Raw genomic sequence first — 15,712 nt, 5'->3', positions numbered from 1 at the left:
AATTGATCTAAAAATGATGATTTTTTATAGTTTTGAGATTTGCCAAATCGAAGAAGATGATAAATTCAACGAAGCTGATTAACAAATTTGGGCACCGAATGCTCAACCCTTAGTCGTTTAAGAGCAAGAAGCTATTTGGATTTCCACTCTTAAGTTTATTTCACTGAAGTTTAAATGTAGTGCGAACAACATTGTTTACATCAATTCAAAATGTCATCGTTGCTTTCCTAGTCCAATTAGTTCATTTAGATAATCGACCGAGCTACATATGATTCGTTTTGTCGGAATTGTCCACTGTGGAAAATCAGTAATTAGACTGCAATTCATAATATTAATAATGAATAGCATTGTCAAAAACCCTTATATTTCTGGAGTATGGAGTCACATGTGGTGGAATCAGTCACTGGTCCTCGTAGCGCGACTTTTAAATTTAAATTTACTTAATCATAAAAAAATATAAAAAAAGTCAATAGCCCTAAAAAAAGTGAATGCACGGACGGTGTACAACAATGAAATTAAAATAGAAAACTTGGTGAGAAAGCAAAATTCAAGATTAGATTTTTGTAAGAAGTAGGAGTACTATAAATTCTCTGTTGATATTCTTAATTATAGTACTACTAGAAAATAAATAAAAAAGAGATTCTTGCACAGGCGAAGCAGCCAAATGGAAATCAAACTTCGGAGCTATCAATTTCAATTGCGGAACCCTACACGTTCATCGAATTCGGGTTGCCAATTTGTTATTTAATCAGCATTTGAAAGCTTTTTATCATGCAAATTTTACAGAGATGGCGAAGCGTATTGATCCTCAGCAACACCTTTACTCAATCGACGAGATTAGCTGCGGCACCAACACATTTGGCTTCATTTCATTCCACTGTAAGATTCTTCATTCACCTTCTGGGCCTTTGGTTTAGTTATGTTTGGCTTCATTAGCATATGCTTACTCTCTTTACTCCTATTTTTCTGAATTTATTGTTTCTATTGGATACTTTGGGTAGATTTAGGGGTTAATTATGTTTGAATAAATTAGGGCTCAAATATGTTTGAAGCAGAGTGTGTGTCATCCTTCAAATCACAATTTGTCTTTGTTTGTTTTTTTCTTTCTTTCTGGAATGGTCTTGTGATGTCAATGAAATGTTCTTGCCTTTTCATTTATGTGATTATTTGCTAGTTCTAGCTGTCATAGATTTATTTACTGAAATGCTGTGTTTTGATAATTGGAATGTGGTGCAGGGTGTAACTAGAGATGAAGACCAATCAAAGGTAGAGAAGTTCTATCCCATTTCTTGTTAAAGATATTGCATTCAGTCAAAACATTTTGGAATGCTTCTTATATAAGGCCGTCTACATAAATCCACCTACATTGCGTTGTTTGGTTTTATACTTTCTAATGACCACAATGTGAACGTCACCTCCCTTGTCTGCGAAGTTTTTCATTTACGACTATAAGTAATTATCAATTTACCATGCCTAATCCCATCTCTCTTATGTGTGTGTGTTTGTATTCAAGTGGAAAAGAGTCTTGATATGCTCGTTCTAGCTCTTACAAGTTCAAATATATTTTTCTAAATAGAATTTCAATTTGAAAACTTATTTCTTCTGGATTTATCCAACAGAGAAGGCATAGTCTTTCTGACAGTTTGATGCTTCATTATCATTTCCATATGCATGAATGTAAAACCTGCTCTTGTTCTAAGTTCTCTCTGTCAACAGCTCACAAAGTTTCATCTTACAAACCATTACCCGTAGCTTGATATCTTCGTAGTGGGGGGAGTTGTAAAGATAATGGTGCATTTAGAGACGGACAGTTTTAATGTTTGTCCTGGCACTTGTGTAATTAAATTGCATTTCCATCTTTTCCAACCACCTCCTTCATAATTGCTGACACTTTACTGGATACCGGAGGTTTCTCTACAACGCTAACCTCAGCATCATATCTAACTTAAACTCATCCTGTCAATGTCAGGGGAAGTCTCATTCCTTCGTTTGGATGACTGACGGATGCCTTTTATCAGCTAACAAGTATTTTTTTCATGTATTAAGATATACTGTACTGCTCTTTCTTTTCAGACTTATATAAGATATACAGTACGGCAGAAGCGGCCCAACACAACAAAGAAAGATCTTAAAAGTATTCTCTATAATGGGGGGTGCTCAACATCAAGATACCAGGTCTGCATTTCTCATTCTCATATATCTGGATACATACATGGCTGGCCTCATATGGAATTATAGTTTCCGGTCTTTTTTTTTTAATCCTCCCATTTTCAAAGGTAGCGGGAGACTATGCAGATCGATTAAACAAGAAATCTCGAATAAAGGCTGCTCATCATTCTAAGAGGGCTGCTCAAAGAAAGTTGAAACGTAAGTTTCACCTCGCAGTTCTTCTTGTATTAGTGCAAGTGCAACTGGTCTATTTGAATTTTCTTTCAAAATGTGCTAAAATATGAGAGCTTTAATCTTTTTCCCAAGTGAATTAAAGATATTCTTTACATTCTTGTAATGCAACTTATTTTATTAGAATTTTCTTCCAAAATATGTCTATAGATTACTGTGTAAACAATAGTCTAATTCATTTACTTGTTTCTATATTTAGGGAAGCATCAGAGAGAAAACACGTTCGATGACTGTGATGAGGACCCTGCAAAAGCATTTTTTGCTGCTTTCGGAAGAGACGGCTCAAACTGGAACTTCAGATGCCGGGAGCAGAGATCCGAGTGGACGGAATACTCCAACCAGAGTAACAGTAGATTCAGCGAACATGCAGCTAAAAGCGTGACATACGCTGATCGGAAAATCCTTGGTTTGCCAGAAACTGGTCCTCTGAAAATCGAAGATGTCAAAACTGCGTAAGCACTTCAATTGTGTCACATTTCTCAAGCATGATGTGTTGGTTTGAAATTGTGAGAGTTGTCTGTTGTTATGCAGCTTTCGGTCGTCTGCTTTGAAGTGGCATCCCGACAGGCATCAACCGTCTTCACGAGTAACTAATTTTTCATCTCCCATTCGCTTTACTTGTGCTATTTCATCTGTATACTATGATGACAAGGATTCTTGATTCCACAGGCAGCTGCTCAAGAACAGTTTAAGCACTGTGTCGATGCATATAAATCACTGTGCGCGAGTGTCTCATCGCGCTAGAGAGAGAATTTTGTTCGTCTACGAGCCACTTAATTTAGTGTATTTCAACTTATTTTGTAATTGAATGTTGATGATCAATAATGATTCCTGATTTATCTTTGTGACCGTGATAATTTCCGAATTGCGACTCGAATCCTCGACCTACGGCTTAAAAAAAGCAATCACTTATCCACTAGTTTCCTTTCATCATCCAATTATTACTCGTACAAAAAGATTGAAACTCCAACCCTATGATTCATTGATGCACTAAACAGAAACTTGAGGGAAACAGCACAACCAAAATAATTGAACTTTTGCCTAAATTGAGTATCAGTATGATAGTAATAATAGACTTATGTAGAATGAGTTTGGCAAAATATGATAAAAATAGTAAATTGTCTGTGTAATATATTGATGAATATTTATTAATTAAATAACACCGTTTTATTTAAAATTTGATGATACCATTTAACTCATTAGTAGTGACGCGTACAATTTATTAACCATCATATCAAATACAATTTCACCTAATTTTTGTCATTGGAAAATTGAGAACATAGTTAAAGTAATAATTTTGTACCAGTAATTTTTAAAATTACGAGACATAGTAATTCACTAAATTTCATGTTTTTTAATTTGCTCTAAATCATATAATAGGGATATTATACATTTAATTCGAATTATATATATTATAATTTATACATCGAATATTTTAGCAATTATTGGTGATTTAATAAATTCAAGAATATACATACTGAATTAGGGTTTATGAAAAAGGGCCAGAATCCGATTCAGACACGCAGTCCCTCAAAAATCAAATTGATTGAGTCTGATTCCATCTCCGATTATTATAAGCAGAAGACGACTGCAGTGAGAAAGATACGGAGACATGGGTAGAGGGAAGTTCAAGGGCAAGCCGACTGGCCGCCGCCAGTTTTCCACCCCCGAAGAGATGAGTAAGCTTTTTTCATATACGATTTGATTTTGACTGGCGGTGTTCCTTGAGGGAAAAAAAACTTGATTTTGATCCATGTTTCGTTTGCTATTTTGTCTGTGAATTCGTGTAGAAATTTAATTTGATTTCTGTTTCGGAATTTTCTGCTTTTCCATGTTTTGCCGATCTATGAAAATTTCGCCACTCCTTTGTTCTGACTCTCTTCAATTGTGCAGTTGCTGGTAGCTCTGCTCGTCCTCGCACTTTCAGAAAGGTAGTTTTCACAAGTTTGTTAGTATCTGAGCTTCACTCCTGTAAATGTGCAATCTTGTAGATTTGGAGTTGTATTATGAAATTTATTTACACAGGAAGCATGTCTGTAGAGAAGAGAATGGATATTGTATTAGCGATCGATTGAATGATTTGTAGGGTTTTCGGTTAATATGTGTGCATAATGTTGTAAAGGAGCTGATAAGGTGGCTCTATTTGGTTTTAATAAATTAAATTTGGAAATTTTTGTGAACATATAGTTGTCGTATAATCGTATTGCTGTGAATTGGATCATGCATCCTTATGAGTTAAACCAATATTCATAGATTTTTCTATTTGATATATTCCAGCTTAGATTTTGAATTATTGGTGGCCACTATGTTGTAACTTGGAGTCTAGTTCCTACTTTGTTATACAATTGGTATTATAGTAAGGGCTTCAATATTTTCTCATTATATAATAGTAAGTGTTTCCTCGCTACCAGGAAGTAGCTGATATTGTGGAGGATGAGGCGTCTGATGTAGAGTCGGAAGAGGAATCTGATAGTGAACCTGAAGTGAGTATAATCGTGCCTCTCCTTTCCTGCAAAGCCATTTATTTATGTAGCCCTATTGATTTCAATGAATGAGTTGACAAGTAAGGATGCTCACCTTGTCTCTGTTAAATGCTTTAAACAGAAAGTGAAAGGTGCCGAGGGGGTCATTCAGATTGAGAATCCCAACATGGTGAAGCCAAAGAACATGAAAGCACGCGATGCTGATGTAAGTTACTCAGGAAAGCTATTTTCTGGGATGTACTTATGAAATCTGTTTCTCTTAGTATTATTTTTTTCTCTTCGGATATTATCACTTCCCCATCAACCCTTAAATTGGTTTTGCTTTGTACTTGCTCAGTTGGAGAAAACAACAGAGCTTTCAAGGCGTGAAAGGTTAGTGTGTGCTTACCGCTGTTACTTTCTTGAATTCCATTTCTTACAGATGACTTCAAAATCTTATTCCAACCAGTTCCATCCTCATTTTGGCATTTTGTTTGAGTATTATGATGTACTGATGTGCACGTGTGTGTATGTGTATTATATATATGGAGTGTGCGCTAGTATTTATACAATTAGAAGTTACGTTGCTCGAGAGCCACTTTGAGCTACCCATGGGTTAACAACTTGATGATTGGACATTTAAAAGTATATCACACTATTATTCCTTTGTGGCCTCCCTACCACTCCTAATTCAGCTCTCTTATCGACGGGTTAACATTGTGATTCTCTTTACACAAATGAAGATTTGTTCTTTCTCTATTGTTTTAGGGAGGAGATTGAGAAACAGAAAGCTCACGAAAGATATATGAAGCTGCAAGAACAAGGGAAGACTGATCAAGCAAAGAAGGATTTGGGTAATGTTTACTTCTCATCAAGAATATGTTTATTCATAGCTTGCTCTTGCACCTTATAGTGGGGGCAAGTTCGAGCTCCACTAGACTCTTAACTTGATTTCTTATTGGCTGCATATAACCTAAATTTAAAATCTATGTTGCCATGTGAAAATCATCAAAGTAATTCAAGCTTAGTAGAGCCCGGCTGAATTAATTTGGGTGTTGATTTTGAATTTTTTCTTAAGTTGATATCTTCTTTCCCGAATATACAGAACGTTTGGCCCTTATACGACAGCAAAGAGCAGATGCTGCTAAGAAACGCGAAGAGGAGAAAGCTGGTAACTCATTATTCCAATTTTCGTTTGCTTTCGTCATAGTTTCACCTGTAGCTTATAATGGTTTGTTTGTGCAGCCAAAGAACAAAAGAAGGTTGAAGGACGCAAATAATTTTGCTGCTGCATTCGTAATTCGTAAATGATATGATTCAAGTACTAGTTTGGTATATGAAAACAGTCAAACTTTGATTGAAGCAGTATTTATTCTGCTGTTTCTCTTTTGTTAAATTCACTCACATCATCTGCAAAGTACACTTTATTTATAATATTCCCTAGTGACAATTTCAGTTCATTTGTTTATGACTTATTACAACTAGTATTACTTTCTGAATCTTGTTAGAACAAGACTTCGTTTCATGAGTTTTGGGTTCTAAATCATATTATTATAACTTTTCCAAGACTTCAGTTTTTCATGATTAAAGTAACCTGAGATCATCACATGATATATCCTTAAAATTGATAAGCCAAGACTAATTTTATATAGCTTCGTCCCATGCTTAAATACCGATTTTGGTTTACCCTATTGAACAATACTTGGAAAATTAAATTATGTATATAACCTATTTAACTGAAAACTGGATATGCGTTGTTGAGGCTATCTTAATTTAAAAAGATGAAATAAAAGAAAATTGTATATTTAAGAAAACAAAAATTTATATTATTTGTTTTTTTAAATAGAGATGAATTTTGCTATATTTCACCACACCTTCAAATTCTTCTAGTATTACAAATTTCCAACCTTTCTAATTTATATTTCATACAATTAAAATTATTATATAGACTAGAGTTTTGGTTAAACTTGAATTAGTGGAGGGGATGAAAAAGAAAAAGAAAATAATATAAATATTAAAGTTTTATGATAAATATAGTAAGTAGCCACACTCCGGTGAAGCAGAGGAAAACATGAGCGACAGCGATCCCCAAATTCACCGCAATCAGAAACCCTCACCGCCTAAAATCAGCAGCAACGGCGGCGGAGGCTCCAACTATCCCAATCCCCGGGAGACACGGATCCCGGACGCCGCCACTCTCAAAGACCAATGGCGCTTCGCAATTAGACAGTACAGCAGGTGGTACTCTCAGGCCTGGGGAACCGCTATACTCGCCGGCGCCTCTTTTTTCGCCCTAGGTTGGATCATCAAAGGCTCCAATCCACTCCCTTCCTTGCAATCCGATCACACTAGCTCTTCCCCATCCGCCGCCGCCGATAAAGATGAAGCCTTGAAGCAACCTCGCTGATTGACTGTAATAGGTATTTTACTAATCTCCAATTCTACCTTTTTTGGTTAAGTTCTCGAAATTTAATTCACCAATTGATTGCCTGTAATTCCTCGAATTTAGGATTTCTATCTTTGCCGATTGCATTTGTAAAACGTTGCTTCAGAAGGACTTCTCTCTCTGGCTTCCTGTTCCAACTTGTTCTTGCATTTCTCAATGGATACAACTCTATAAAAATGTCTGTTATGCTGTGTGTATAATGATTAGGCTGTTTTTTCAATTGCTTAAATTGCTGCTATTGACTCATTCTGTAAATGGTTACGGTTGTTCAGCTGAGGAATTGTTGTAAAACTGCTACTTTGGACCCATACTGTAAATGGCTATGGTTGTTCCACTTTGTTCTTGCATTTTATACAAGTCTATAACAATGTCTGTTATGCTGTGTGCATAATGATTTGGCTGTTTTTCAATTGCTTAAACTGCCACTAATGACTCATATTGTAAATGGTTATGGTTGTTCAGCTGAGGAATTGTGTTGAATTGCTACTGTTAACTCATACTATAGATGTTTATGGCTATGGTTGTTCAACATTGTTCTTGCATTTTTGTAACGGATACAAGTCTGTAACAATGTCCACTATGCAGTCTGTATAATGATTTGGCTGTTTTTCAATAGCTTAAACTGCTACTAATGACTCATACTGTAAATGGTTATGGTTGTTCAGCTGAGGAATTGCATACTGAAAGTGTACCTGTGCAGGTGGTTTATATCATGGTTTTCAGCTTGTTCGATCTTGGGGAACTAAGACAGCAGGAGAGTGTATGATCCATGTTCTTGTTCGGCCTTGGGAAGAAGAAACTAGGTGTTTTGATGATGCTGATAACTTAACATCTCTCAAATAAGATAGTCCACTTTTCCCATAGACATAATGTAAGGTTTGCTTCCTTTTTCTGTATATATCTGTAATTAGAGGAAAAGGTTAAGTTTGATCCAGAGTTGCATTTGCTGTTCATCACTTGCCTGCTGAAACTTCTTTTACCAGCGCCTGAATAAAAATCCTTTGTTTCTGTAATAAAAAGTAAAAACCCCATTGAATGGTGTTCAACCTCTCCTCCTTCATAGCTGAATCACTTTTTTTTTGTACTCATTTTGAGAAAAAAATATTTTATGTGGAGAAAGAGTAAAGCAAGGGACAGTAATGTAAGAGAGACTTTTATTTATATATGGGAAAAAGTTTCACCTCCACATGGTAAAATGGATTTTGGAATCTGGGCTTTAACTAGAGGAGAACTAAAATACTAGATGGACTTGGGCTGATGTATTGGGCATAAGCTACGGCCCGAGCTGATAAAGACTTACGATCTTAATGTGCTTTTAAAGTTAAGATGTATGGAACTATGAGCCCTTTGATAATAATGTCATTCATTTGTTTTTTGATAAAGAAGTCGAAGTTAAAACATATATACAATCCTAAGATTATAAACTAAAAATTCTTTGTTTATAAAAAAACTTAGTCCCCCTGTCCCACTCAAGAGATTTGTGTATATATTAATATGAAAATGAAACTAAGAGATATTTGTGTAATTGATGTTGATACATACATGTACTCCACGTCCACACAGGATGTCCAATTTTCCTTTTTAGTTCGTCTCAGTTAAGATGTCCACTTTGTATATTTAGAAATAAATCTCCATAAAATCCTGTGACATTCAAGAATGTGGACATCTTAAGTGGGACGGGAGGAATTTATAGTATTCCATGTTGAACAAAGTGATATAAAAAATAAATAAATTTTAATACTTAGGGAATAACTTCATCCATTACCAATTAGTTTGGGGATAAAATCTTAAGTATTAAGGATCGAGGTCTCCTACCACTCAATGAATGAGATCGTACATAGTCCCAGTAAAATTTAACATGGTATCTGAGCAGATATCATATCATCACAAGAGATGGGCATGAGTGATCCAACTAAAACGTTAACATTTCCGAAGATTTGAATCTTATTAGGGCATGCTTGATTTTCTCATTACTTACCAGGTACGGTTCCATGAATGAAATCACCGAACTTCAGTACAATTTACTCATAAGAATGGATGAAGAGTTGAATGAAAATGATTATAAATCATTAGAAACAAATTCTTACAATTTGATGAGGTGTGGCTGGCAGGGTAAATATAGGCAGGGTGAGGGGAGTTGTTCCTTTAATCAAATCCGAAAACACAAGTCAATACTCAGAGATTCAAAAGTAGCTTACAGAATTGTCCCATTTACTCACATTGGGAAAATCGAAACCATATGTCACACCTTAAATCATCCATATCCCAACCCATAGCTCTACACCACTGTCCACACAGACATCCCACTTCTTGTCTCGTACACTTGTCTATATCACACTATCAATTTTTCGAATTATACAGTATTACTCAGGTAAAGTACAAAATTTGTCTATTATATTTGTGTGAGTACTTGTATGAAATCGACTTCACAAATTCTTGAACTCACTATAATGTAGTAGTAGTAGTCGATTATTCAATACTTCTATTGATTGTAGTCGCACTTGATTAAAAACCCCACACTTCAACTGACCTAGAAAAAGGAATTTTTCAGCTCTCATTGATGCATCAAACTCATCAATCAATCACATAAATGTATTCGATTTTTTCGTATGTGTGTGTGCAACATGACACCATTGCACGTAATCATTCTGCACCACTCAACCCCTATCCTACAAATTTAAACACTCTTCTTTCATATGGTAGAAAACCCTAGTAAAATATTCTTGAATTTCGATCATTATTAATTTGATGGGGAGGGAAGAATAATTGATTAGTGGAGAAGGTAAAAAGACTGTCGACAGCAAGAAAAACTAAATTTTTTGTGACAACACATTGCATGTTAAAACAGTAAATTCACTACTGAAATGAATAGTTCCATCAGGTTTTACATTTAACAATTATCAAACAGTAAAAAGAACATAGAATTGTCCCATTCAAATTAAACCAAATACAAACCGCACACACATTTATAGAGTGAGTATTTATATCTAACACATGACATGATCAAGAGAGCCAAGACATTCTTGACCAAGCAACTGTCCCATTTTCAGATATTTTGATTTGAAAAGGCAGTAACACAATAATACTTAGTGACGAATAGAAACAAATAGAACAACTTAGTAACTGTAGTTTCGTTCCTAAAATCATGTGGAGATTGTTCCCAACATTGAAGATCCATCTTACATTATGAAGAAAATGATAAGTAAAACATAACAAAACTAGAAATTCTTCTGCCACAGCCTTCCTCAGTCACTCCCAAATCTGTCACATACCACAAATAAATCACATGACTTATAGTTTTCTTTTCCATATATAAAATAACCCTATGTCCATGTAAGTTTAAAATTGAGTGAAAAATATGAAAAATGGAGTTACCATATTTTCATGAAGGGGCGGAGGAGATAGTAGACGCCGCCGTGATGAAGGGGGTGGAGCGTCACCCCCCAGCCGTCGGTCATAACAGGCTGCCCGGTGGAGTGGAAGAGCACCGCATCATCTCCAAACGCCGCTCGCACATTGAATGGCTCAAAGGCAACCTCAAAGCACACATCGTTAATGAACACCGTCGATTTTGTGGGGCCACGTTCCTCCACACCTGCACCTTATACAAATGACACCAAGATATTACGTGCAAAACCCAGTTTAGGAAAAAAAAACCAAGTGAGCACACATAAAGTCAACCAAAATATGCACTAAAGAATCCTTCATAAAGAGATAATGGCAATAACGATAATAATGAATTAACCCTTAGTCTAGAGAGAGAAAATTAACACTTATTAATTCCTTTCTTTTTTAGATTAGAACAAGGCATAAACAAGTCAATTCATGCAAGCATAGACAAATCCATCCTTGTCCCTTTCTATATACTATGACACTATTGTCCATCAACACAGTATCCAACATTCTAACACATGCCAAAAAGAGTGTAATTAGATACATATAGATAGAAACCATATTAGTCACTTCCATGAATGACATGCGTTTCTCACTAATTTTGAATAATTACCAAACAAAGAAAACCCTAAAAAAAAGATGAGATCTTTGGAATAAAAAGCTTGAAGAAGATAATCATTGAATTGTTATCAAACAAATAAAACCCTAGTAAAAAGATGAGATTTTTGGAATAAAAACCTTGAAGAAGATGATCATTAGTAGGAGAAGGGACGAAGAAAGACGCAGAAGGGTTTGGTGGCATGGTTAATTCGGTGTGCTCTTCATTCTTCTTGCTCATCATCATCAGCTCATTTAGGAGGAAGCTCGAATTCTGCTCCGCCGCAGGGAAGCAAACCCCTTGACCGGCCGGAAAATGGAAGGGCTCCGCGAGGATCGGTTGGTTCACCGAACCAGTTGGCGAGTTGATCAAGTCAGTCACAGTGACGGAGACGGATTTCTCACCCGAGGACTTGTCCGAGGAGGAAGACGACAGAGATGGAGGTGCAGTGGAGGTTTGGAGGCGGCGCTGCTTGTGTTTGCTTCTCGATTTCCGGTTTTGGAACCAGTAGAAGACGTTGGCGTCTCCGACTTGGCCGTATTCCTGCAGCCGAGCCCTGATTCTGCGTATCTCGTCTCGGGGAGGGTTAACCATCCCCGAGTTGAAGATCGTTTCCAGGATCCGGATTTGCTCCGGCCGAGGGTTCCACCGAGCTTTTGGCTCGGGGGTCCTCTCATCACATCCATGCCCTAACAAAAAAATAAAATTGACACAATTAATTATTTTGGAAACATATAAAAATTATATATAGATTGTTACCTTTGTTTGATTGAGTTAGGGAAGAGTTGATCATGTCATGAGTGGGCTTGGATTTGAACATGCTAGGCCAGTGTTTGTTTGATGAAGTCATGATTGGGGAAAAATAAGTGAAGGTTTTTTTTTAGAGAGAGAAGCAAGGATTTGGTATGGAAGTGTTCTAACTTCTAACACAACATGCTATCTTATACCAGCATTGTTCCTCTTTGCATCATCACCTACTCCTGTGTGATCAATTGCTCAGCATTAAATATCAACTAAAGAAATGGGATTAATGAATAATTAAAAGAGACAAAACAGCAACAAGAATCGCCTGCAAGAATTGAAGCAAAAACGGAAAGGGAATTAAATAAAAAGTGATAGAAAAAGAGTAGAGGCCCATACTTAAATCTAGAATGCTTGTTCTCTACTAATAATGCAAAGAGAATATTGAAAGAAGCACATGCTAGGGCTTATATTCAAACATGCATCGAGAGAGAGAGAGAGAGAGAGAGAGAGAGACCTTGATGGTATGTGGAGTTTTGAATGGAGGGGTAAAATTATATTTTGAGGAAGATAAATAGAGGAAGAAATGAATGGTTTTTATAAAATTAATTGTATGTGTGTGAGAATATTATTGTAATATAGAGAGGTTTTTGGTGGTGCCTTTTGTAATTTGATTACAATAGTAGTATCATTTAACAACGTTGACAATTAGAGATCATGTATTTAATTTAGAGATCATATAGATTTAATTTAACCTTATCTCATGGTTACACTGAGTTGGTTATATGCATGGATTGGTGTAATTTAGGGACAGATTACTCTAACCTTTTCTTTTCAATTATTTTTTGAAAATTGGTTATTAGTTGGAATTGAATGCAAATAATTGCATATTTTGACTTAAGAGAAAGTGCATTTATATAATTTGCCAAAGAAAGTTGGAAGGCCTTTTTTTATACTTTTGACTTCATAGTGATTGGTTGGATTTTGTTGTGACGATATATGTGAATGTGTGTGCGTTTTAATTTCCAGATATTTGTTTGCACTTTTCAATTCCCTATGAATGTGAAACTATTAAAATTAAGGATACCATTTTTTTTGGTCAATTTGGTGCCAATCTAATTCGACTATTCGTTCAAATTAACATTAGCCCTATGCAAATTGTGATTTTTTTGGTTACTTTGATGTGTTATATGCTTCTTACATATTTTTATGCTACTTAGCTTGAGATTAAATTATATAGTATAAAATGCTTCAAAATGATACTATTATAATATGAATTATAAATGGATGCTGGGATATTCATATATTCAATATATGTACCTGTATTTCCTCTTTCACAAGGATTGTTTCTTCCTATTATTCCAATTTGTCTGCTACAAAAATAGAGTCTGAAATAATTAATATTCAACATTAACTTGTGGATTCGAGTCAAAAAAGTTTTACTTTTGTTCTTTTGTCTATATGGTATGCTAGTGCCTATGTCCCTTCCCTACCCCTTCTTAATGCAACAAATTGACTATGCATCTTATCTTTCCTATCCCTTCTAAATGCAACAAATAGAGATAATGAGCATTTAAATCATACTGTTTTTTGTTAATTTTTGACAAATAACCAAAATTGAAATTAATACGACTCGACTATAGGATGATATTGTATTGGACAAAATAATGTCATTCTATTTCGAATATCAATTAAAACAACGCTGATTTATCCGAGATGAGGTAGTTTGTTGCCACATTAGTTTCGACATCGACCATTGTAGGATAATTGCGAAAAATTGAAAAGTTGTGATTTTATATTCTACTTTCAAAAGTTAAAAGGCTGACCCGAAGTTAATGAAAAACTATGATTTAAGTAATAATCATCCCTATAAAGTAGCACTAACAAAGAAATAAATGTAATAAGAAGATACCGGATTAGAGAATTTACCATCTCTAATGAATCCCTCTTCATATTTTATAAAACGCTTAAGCCAAAAAAAATGACAAGCACCAACAAAGTAGTCCTACTGAAGCGATTTTTAACAGAAATGGCTAGAAAAACCGATGAAAAAAATGATAGAGACAAAAAGAAATAAACTCAAAAGGACAACCACAAGAATTGCTAATGATAATTGATTAATTTAATTGGATTATTGAAGTGAGATAAAATCGTGTGTTGAAAGCGCGAAATGCGGCAACAGCCTACACTAAATGCAAACGTGGTCTTAGTAAATGCTGAAACAGGTCTGATTTAAGGCTTGAATTTGCTGCACATGCAACTCAGAAAAATATATGTAGCTACTTTAGTTTATTATTAATTTATTATATATTTGTTCTTGTTCATCTGTTGAAACACCAAGTTCACATTAATTTGATCAAATTAAGCTCTGGCACTGAAAATATTGTTAGCGAGAAACAAGGATCATCCATTTTTGTTAAATTGTTCTGCGATTTTATGTGACAGAACTTGTCATTCTTCAATCAATTCTGTTTTCATCGATTTCATCTTCTACATTCAAAACATTTATTTACAACGATTTTGTTTTAATTCTAATGCAGTATGTACTAAAATTATTGTGGACTGAAGAAAATTATTAAAAAAATGTCACATTTAAATCTTAAAAAATGGAACTTAATTAACAAAAAAGAAACATAATATGAAAATGAATATTTTACAATTGACGAGTCCAACCTAACTAATTTTGTCTTTTGTTTACTAAATAATAGAGGACCAAAAGACCATCGGTTTCTACTCGAGTCCAAGCTTAAAGATAACAGCAAATTAATGACTTAAATTCGTACAATAAATTTGAAATTTAATTGTACTTCTCTTAATTATTAGGACTGAAGAAACTTTAGTACGGCACTTAATTAATTTTGTGTTAAATGATGTACTTTTTAATATCCAATTTTTCACATCGATTCTAATTTAATTAATATATGATTTATTTAAAAATACAAATGCAATTAAATTTCAAAAGTTATATAATTGAAATAAATAAATAAAATCCTAAATTACAATATTAATTTTTTCTTTTTTCATATATAATTTACAATGACCTATATCTATCATAAATCTTAATTAATTGATATTAAATAAGTTGAAAATAAACAGTTTATTAAAATTCAAAATATATGATGACGGAGAAGAATAAAGTAAAATATTACAATAAAGAATAAAATAAAACAAAATGCAAAAAATACAATAAAAAAATAAAAATAATCAAAATTAGACAACACAAAATAAACAAAGAAATTAGGTTACACACGAGCCCAATAGACAAAACACACACACAAACATGTGCGCCTTTTGGCTCACATTCCCTCTAATCTGAGCCGCTCGTCCTGCCACAACGTCCCTTGCAATGCTTTGCTCATTTTGACGGAACAACAAGCTGATAGTGAGTTGCGTTGCTGATGCTCTTAATCGATCCTAAAATTTATAATTTTGAACCATTTTCCTAGTTTCCTTAATTTAATTGTATAACTATTACATGGACATCTTCATAATCACTTTATTCTATCCATAATCCATCTTTGGAATTCATACATCCAATATATAAATATTCTAGGAATTTAATGAGCTGCTATGATCCGAAAAACACGGATACTCCCTTTATTAGATCTTCATATAGTTTTCTAATTTTTGCCTAGGTATTTGAGGTTTTTTACCTACAGATATATTTTATTC

The 15,712-nt window shown here is 34.5% G+C and overlaps 4 protein-coding genes across 7 annotated transcripts; 3 read left to right on the top strand and 1 right to left on the bottom strand.

The window, feature by feature from the left end:
• Positions 1-559: 559 nt before the first annotated feature.
• Positions 560-3,243, top strand: LOC125215721 (uncharacterized). Of its 2 annotated transcripts, XM_048117247.2 has the most exons (7): positions 562-879; positions 1,237-1,266; positions 2,074-2,175; positions 2,277-2,367; positions 2,600-2,852; positions 2,932-2,986; positions 3,070-3,243. In XM_048117247.2, the coding sequence occupies exons 1-7, from the start codon at positions 772-774 to the stop codon at positions 3,142-3,144; spliced, it is 714 nt and encodes a 237-aa protein (XP_047973204.1). In that variant the 5' UTR covers positions 562-771; the 3' UTR covers positions 3,145-3,243. The 2 variants fall into 2 exon arrangements, with proteins under 2 accessions (XP_088920441.1, XP_047973204.1); XM_089064315.1 differs by lacking the exon at positions 3,070-3,243 and having other exon boundaries at positions 560-879; positions 2,932-3,062.
• Positions 3,244-3,888: 645 nt separating this feature from the next.
• Positions 3,889-6,322, top strand: LOC125201264 (uncharacterized). Its single transcript, XM_048099306.2, has 8 exons — positions 3,889-4,079; positions 4,294-4,331; positions 4,812-4,883; positions 5,005-5,088; positions 5,221-5,255; positions 5,631-5,716; positions 5,968-6,033; positions 6,108-6,322. Exons 1-8 carry the CDS (start codon positions 4,013-4,015, stop codon positions 6,140-6,142), a joined length of 483 nt encoding a protein of 160 aa, XP_047955263.1. The 5' UTR covers positions 3,889-4,012; the 3' UTR covers positions 6,143-6,322.
• Positions 6,323-6,901: 579 nt separating this feature from the next.
• On the top strand, positions 6,902-8,354 carry LOC148931797 (uncharacterized). 2 transcript variants are annotated; one of them, XM_089066018.1, is made up of 2 exons: positions 6,902-7,282; positions 7,974-8,354. In XM_089066018.1, the coding sequence occupies exon 1, from the start codon at positions 6,934-6,936 to the stop codon at positions 7,267-7,269; it is 336 nt and encodes a 111-aa protein (XP_088922144.1). In that variant the 5' UTR covers positions 6,902-6,933; the 3' UTR covers positions 7,270-7,282; positions 7,974-8,354. The 2 variants fall into 2 exon arrangements, with proteins under 2 accessions (XP_088922144.1, XP_088922143.1); XM_089066017.1 differs by having other exon boundaries at positions 6,904-7,282; positions 8,009-8,354.
• A 2,088-nt stretch (positions 8,355-10,442) lies between these two features.
• Positions 10,443-12,267, bottom strand: LOC125221764 (WUSCHEL-related homeobox 8-like). 2 transcript variants are annotated; one of them, XM_089063384.1, is made up of 4 exons: positions 12,059-12,267; positions 11,440-11,988; positions 10,684-10,903; positions 10,443-10,569 (listed from the first exon to the last, which is right to left on the bottom strand). In XM_089063384.1, coding segments are annotated over exons 1-4 (861 nt in total). In that variant the 5' UTR covers positions 12,150-12,267; the 3' UTR covers positions 10,443-10,568. The 2 variants fall into 2 exon arrangements, with proteins under 2 accessions (XP_088919510.1, XP_088919509.1); XM_089063383.1 differs by lacking the exon at positions 10,443-10,569 and having other exon boundaries at positions 10,680-10,903.
• Positions 12,268-15,712: the final 3,445 nt, after the last annotated feature.

Source organism: Salvia hispanica, chromosome 2 (assembly GCF_029641045.1).
Source record: "Salvia hispanica isolate PSC_SH4W2 chromosome 2, Shi_PSC_v1, whole genome shotgun sequence".
Classification (NCBI taxonomy): domain Eukaryota; kingdom Viridiplantae; phylum Streptophyta; class Magnoliopsida; order Lamiales; family Lamiaceae; genus Salvia; species Salvia hispanica.
This window is presented reverse-complemented; position numbering and strand designations above follow the sequence as displayed.

Bases quoted from the DNA above. Each gene is read 5' to 3' on its own strand.
- LOC125201264 (XM_048099306.2), top strand. From the start codon at position 4,013: ATGGGTAGAGGGAAGTTCAAGGGCAAGCCGACTGGCCGCCGCCAGTTT. The intron at 4,080-4,293 runs GTAAGCTTTTTT...TCAATTGTGCAG, and splicing joins TTCCACCCCCGAAGAGATGA to TTGCTGGTAGCTCTGCTCGT. The intron at 4,332-4,811 runs GTAGTTTTCACA...CCTCGCTACCAG, and splicing joins GTCCTCGCACTTTCAGAAAG to GAAGTAGCTGATATTGTGGA.
- LOC125221764 (XM_089063383.1), bottom strand. From the start codon at position 12,149: ATGACTTCATCAAACAAACACTGGCCTAGCATGTTCAAATCCAAGCCC. The intron at 11,989-12,058 runs GTAACAATCTAT...TTTTTTTGTTAG, and splicing joins CCTAACTCAATCAAACAAAG to GGCATGGATGTGATGAGAGG. The intron at 10,904-11,439 runs GTTTTTATTCCA...TATAAGGTGCAG, and splicing joins TAATGATCATCTTCTTCAAG to GTGTGGAGGAACGTGGCCCC.
- LOC125215721 (XM_048117247.2), top strand. From the start codon at position 772: ATGCAAATTTTACAGAGATGGCGAAGCGTATTGATCCTCAGCAACACC. The intron at 2,176-2,276 runs GTCTGCATTTCT...CCATTTTCAAAG, and splicing joins GCTCAACATCAAGATACCAG to GTAGCGGGAGACTATGCAGA. The intron at 2,853-2,931 runs GTAAGCACTTCA...GTTGTTATGCAG, and splicing joins ATCGAAGATGTCAAAACTGC to CTTTCGGTCGTCTGCTTTGA.
- LOC148931797 (XM_089066018.1), top strand. From the start codon at position 6,934: ATGAGCGACAGCGATCCCCAAATTCACCGCAATCAGAAACCCTCACCG.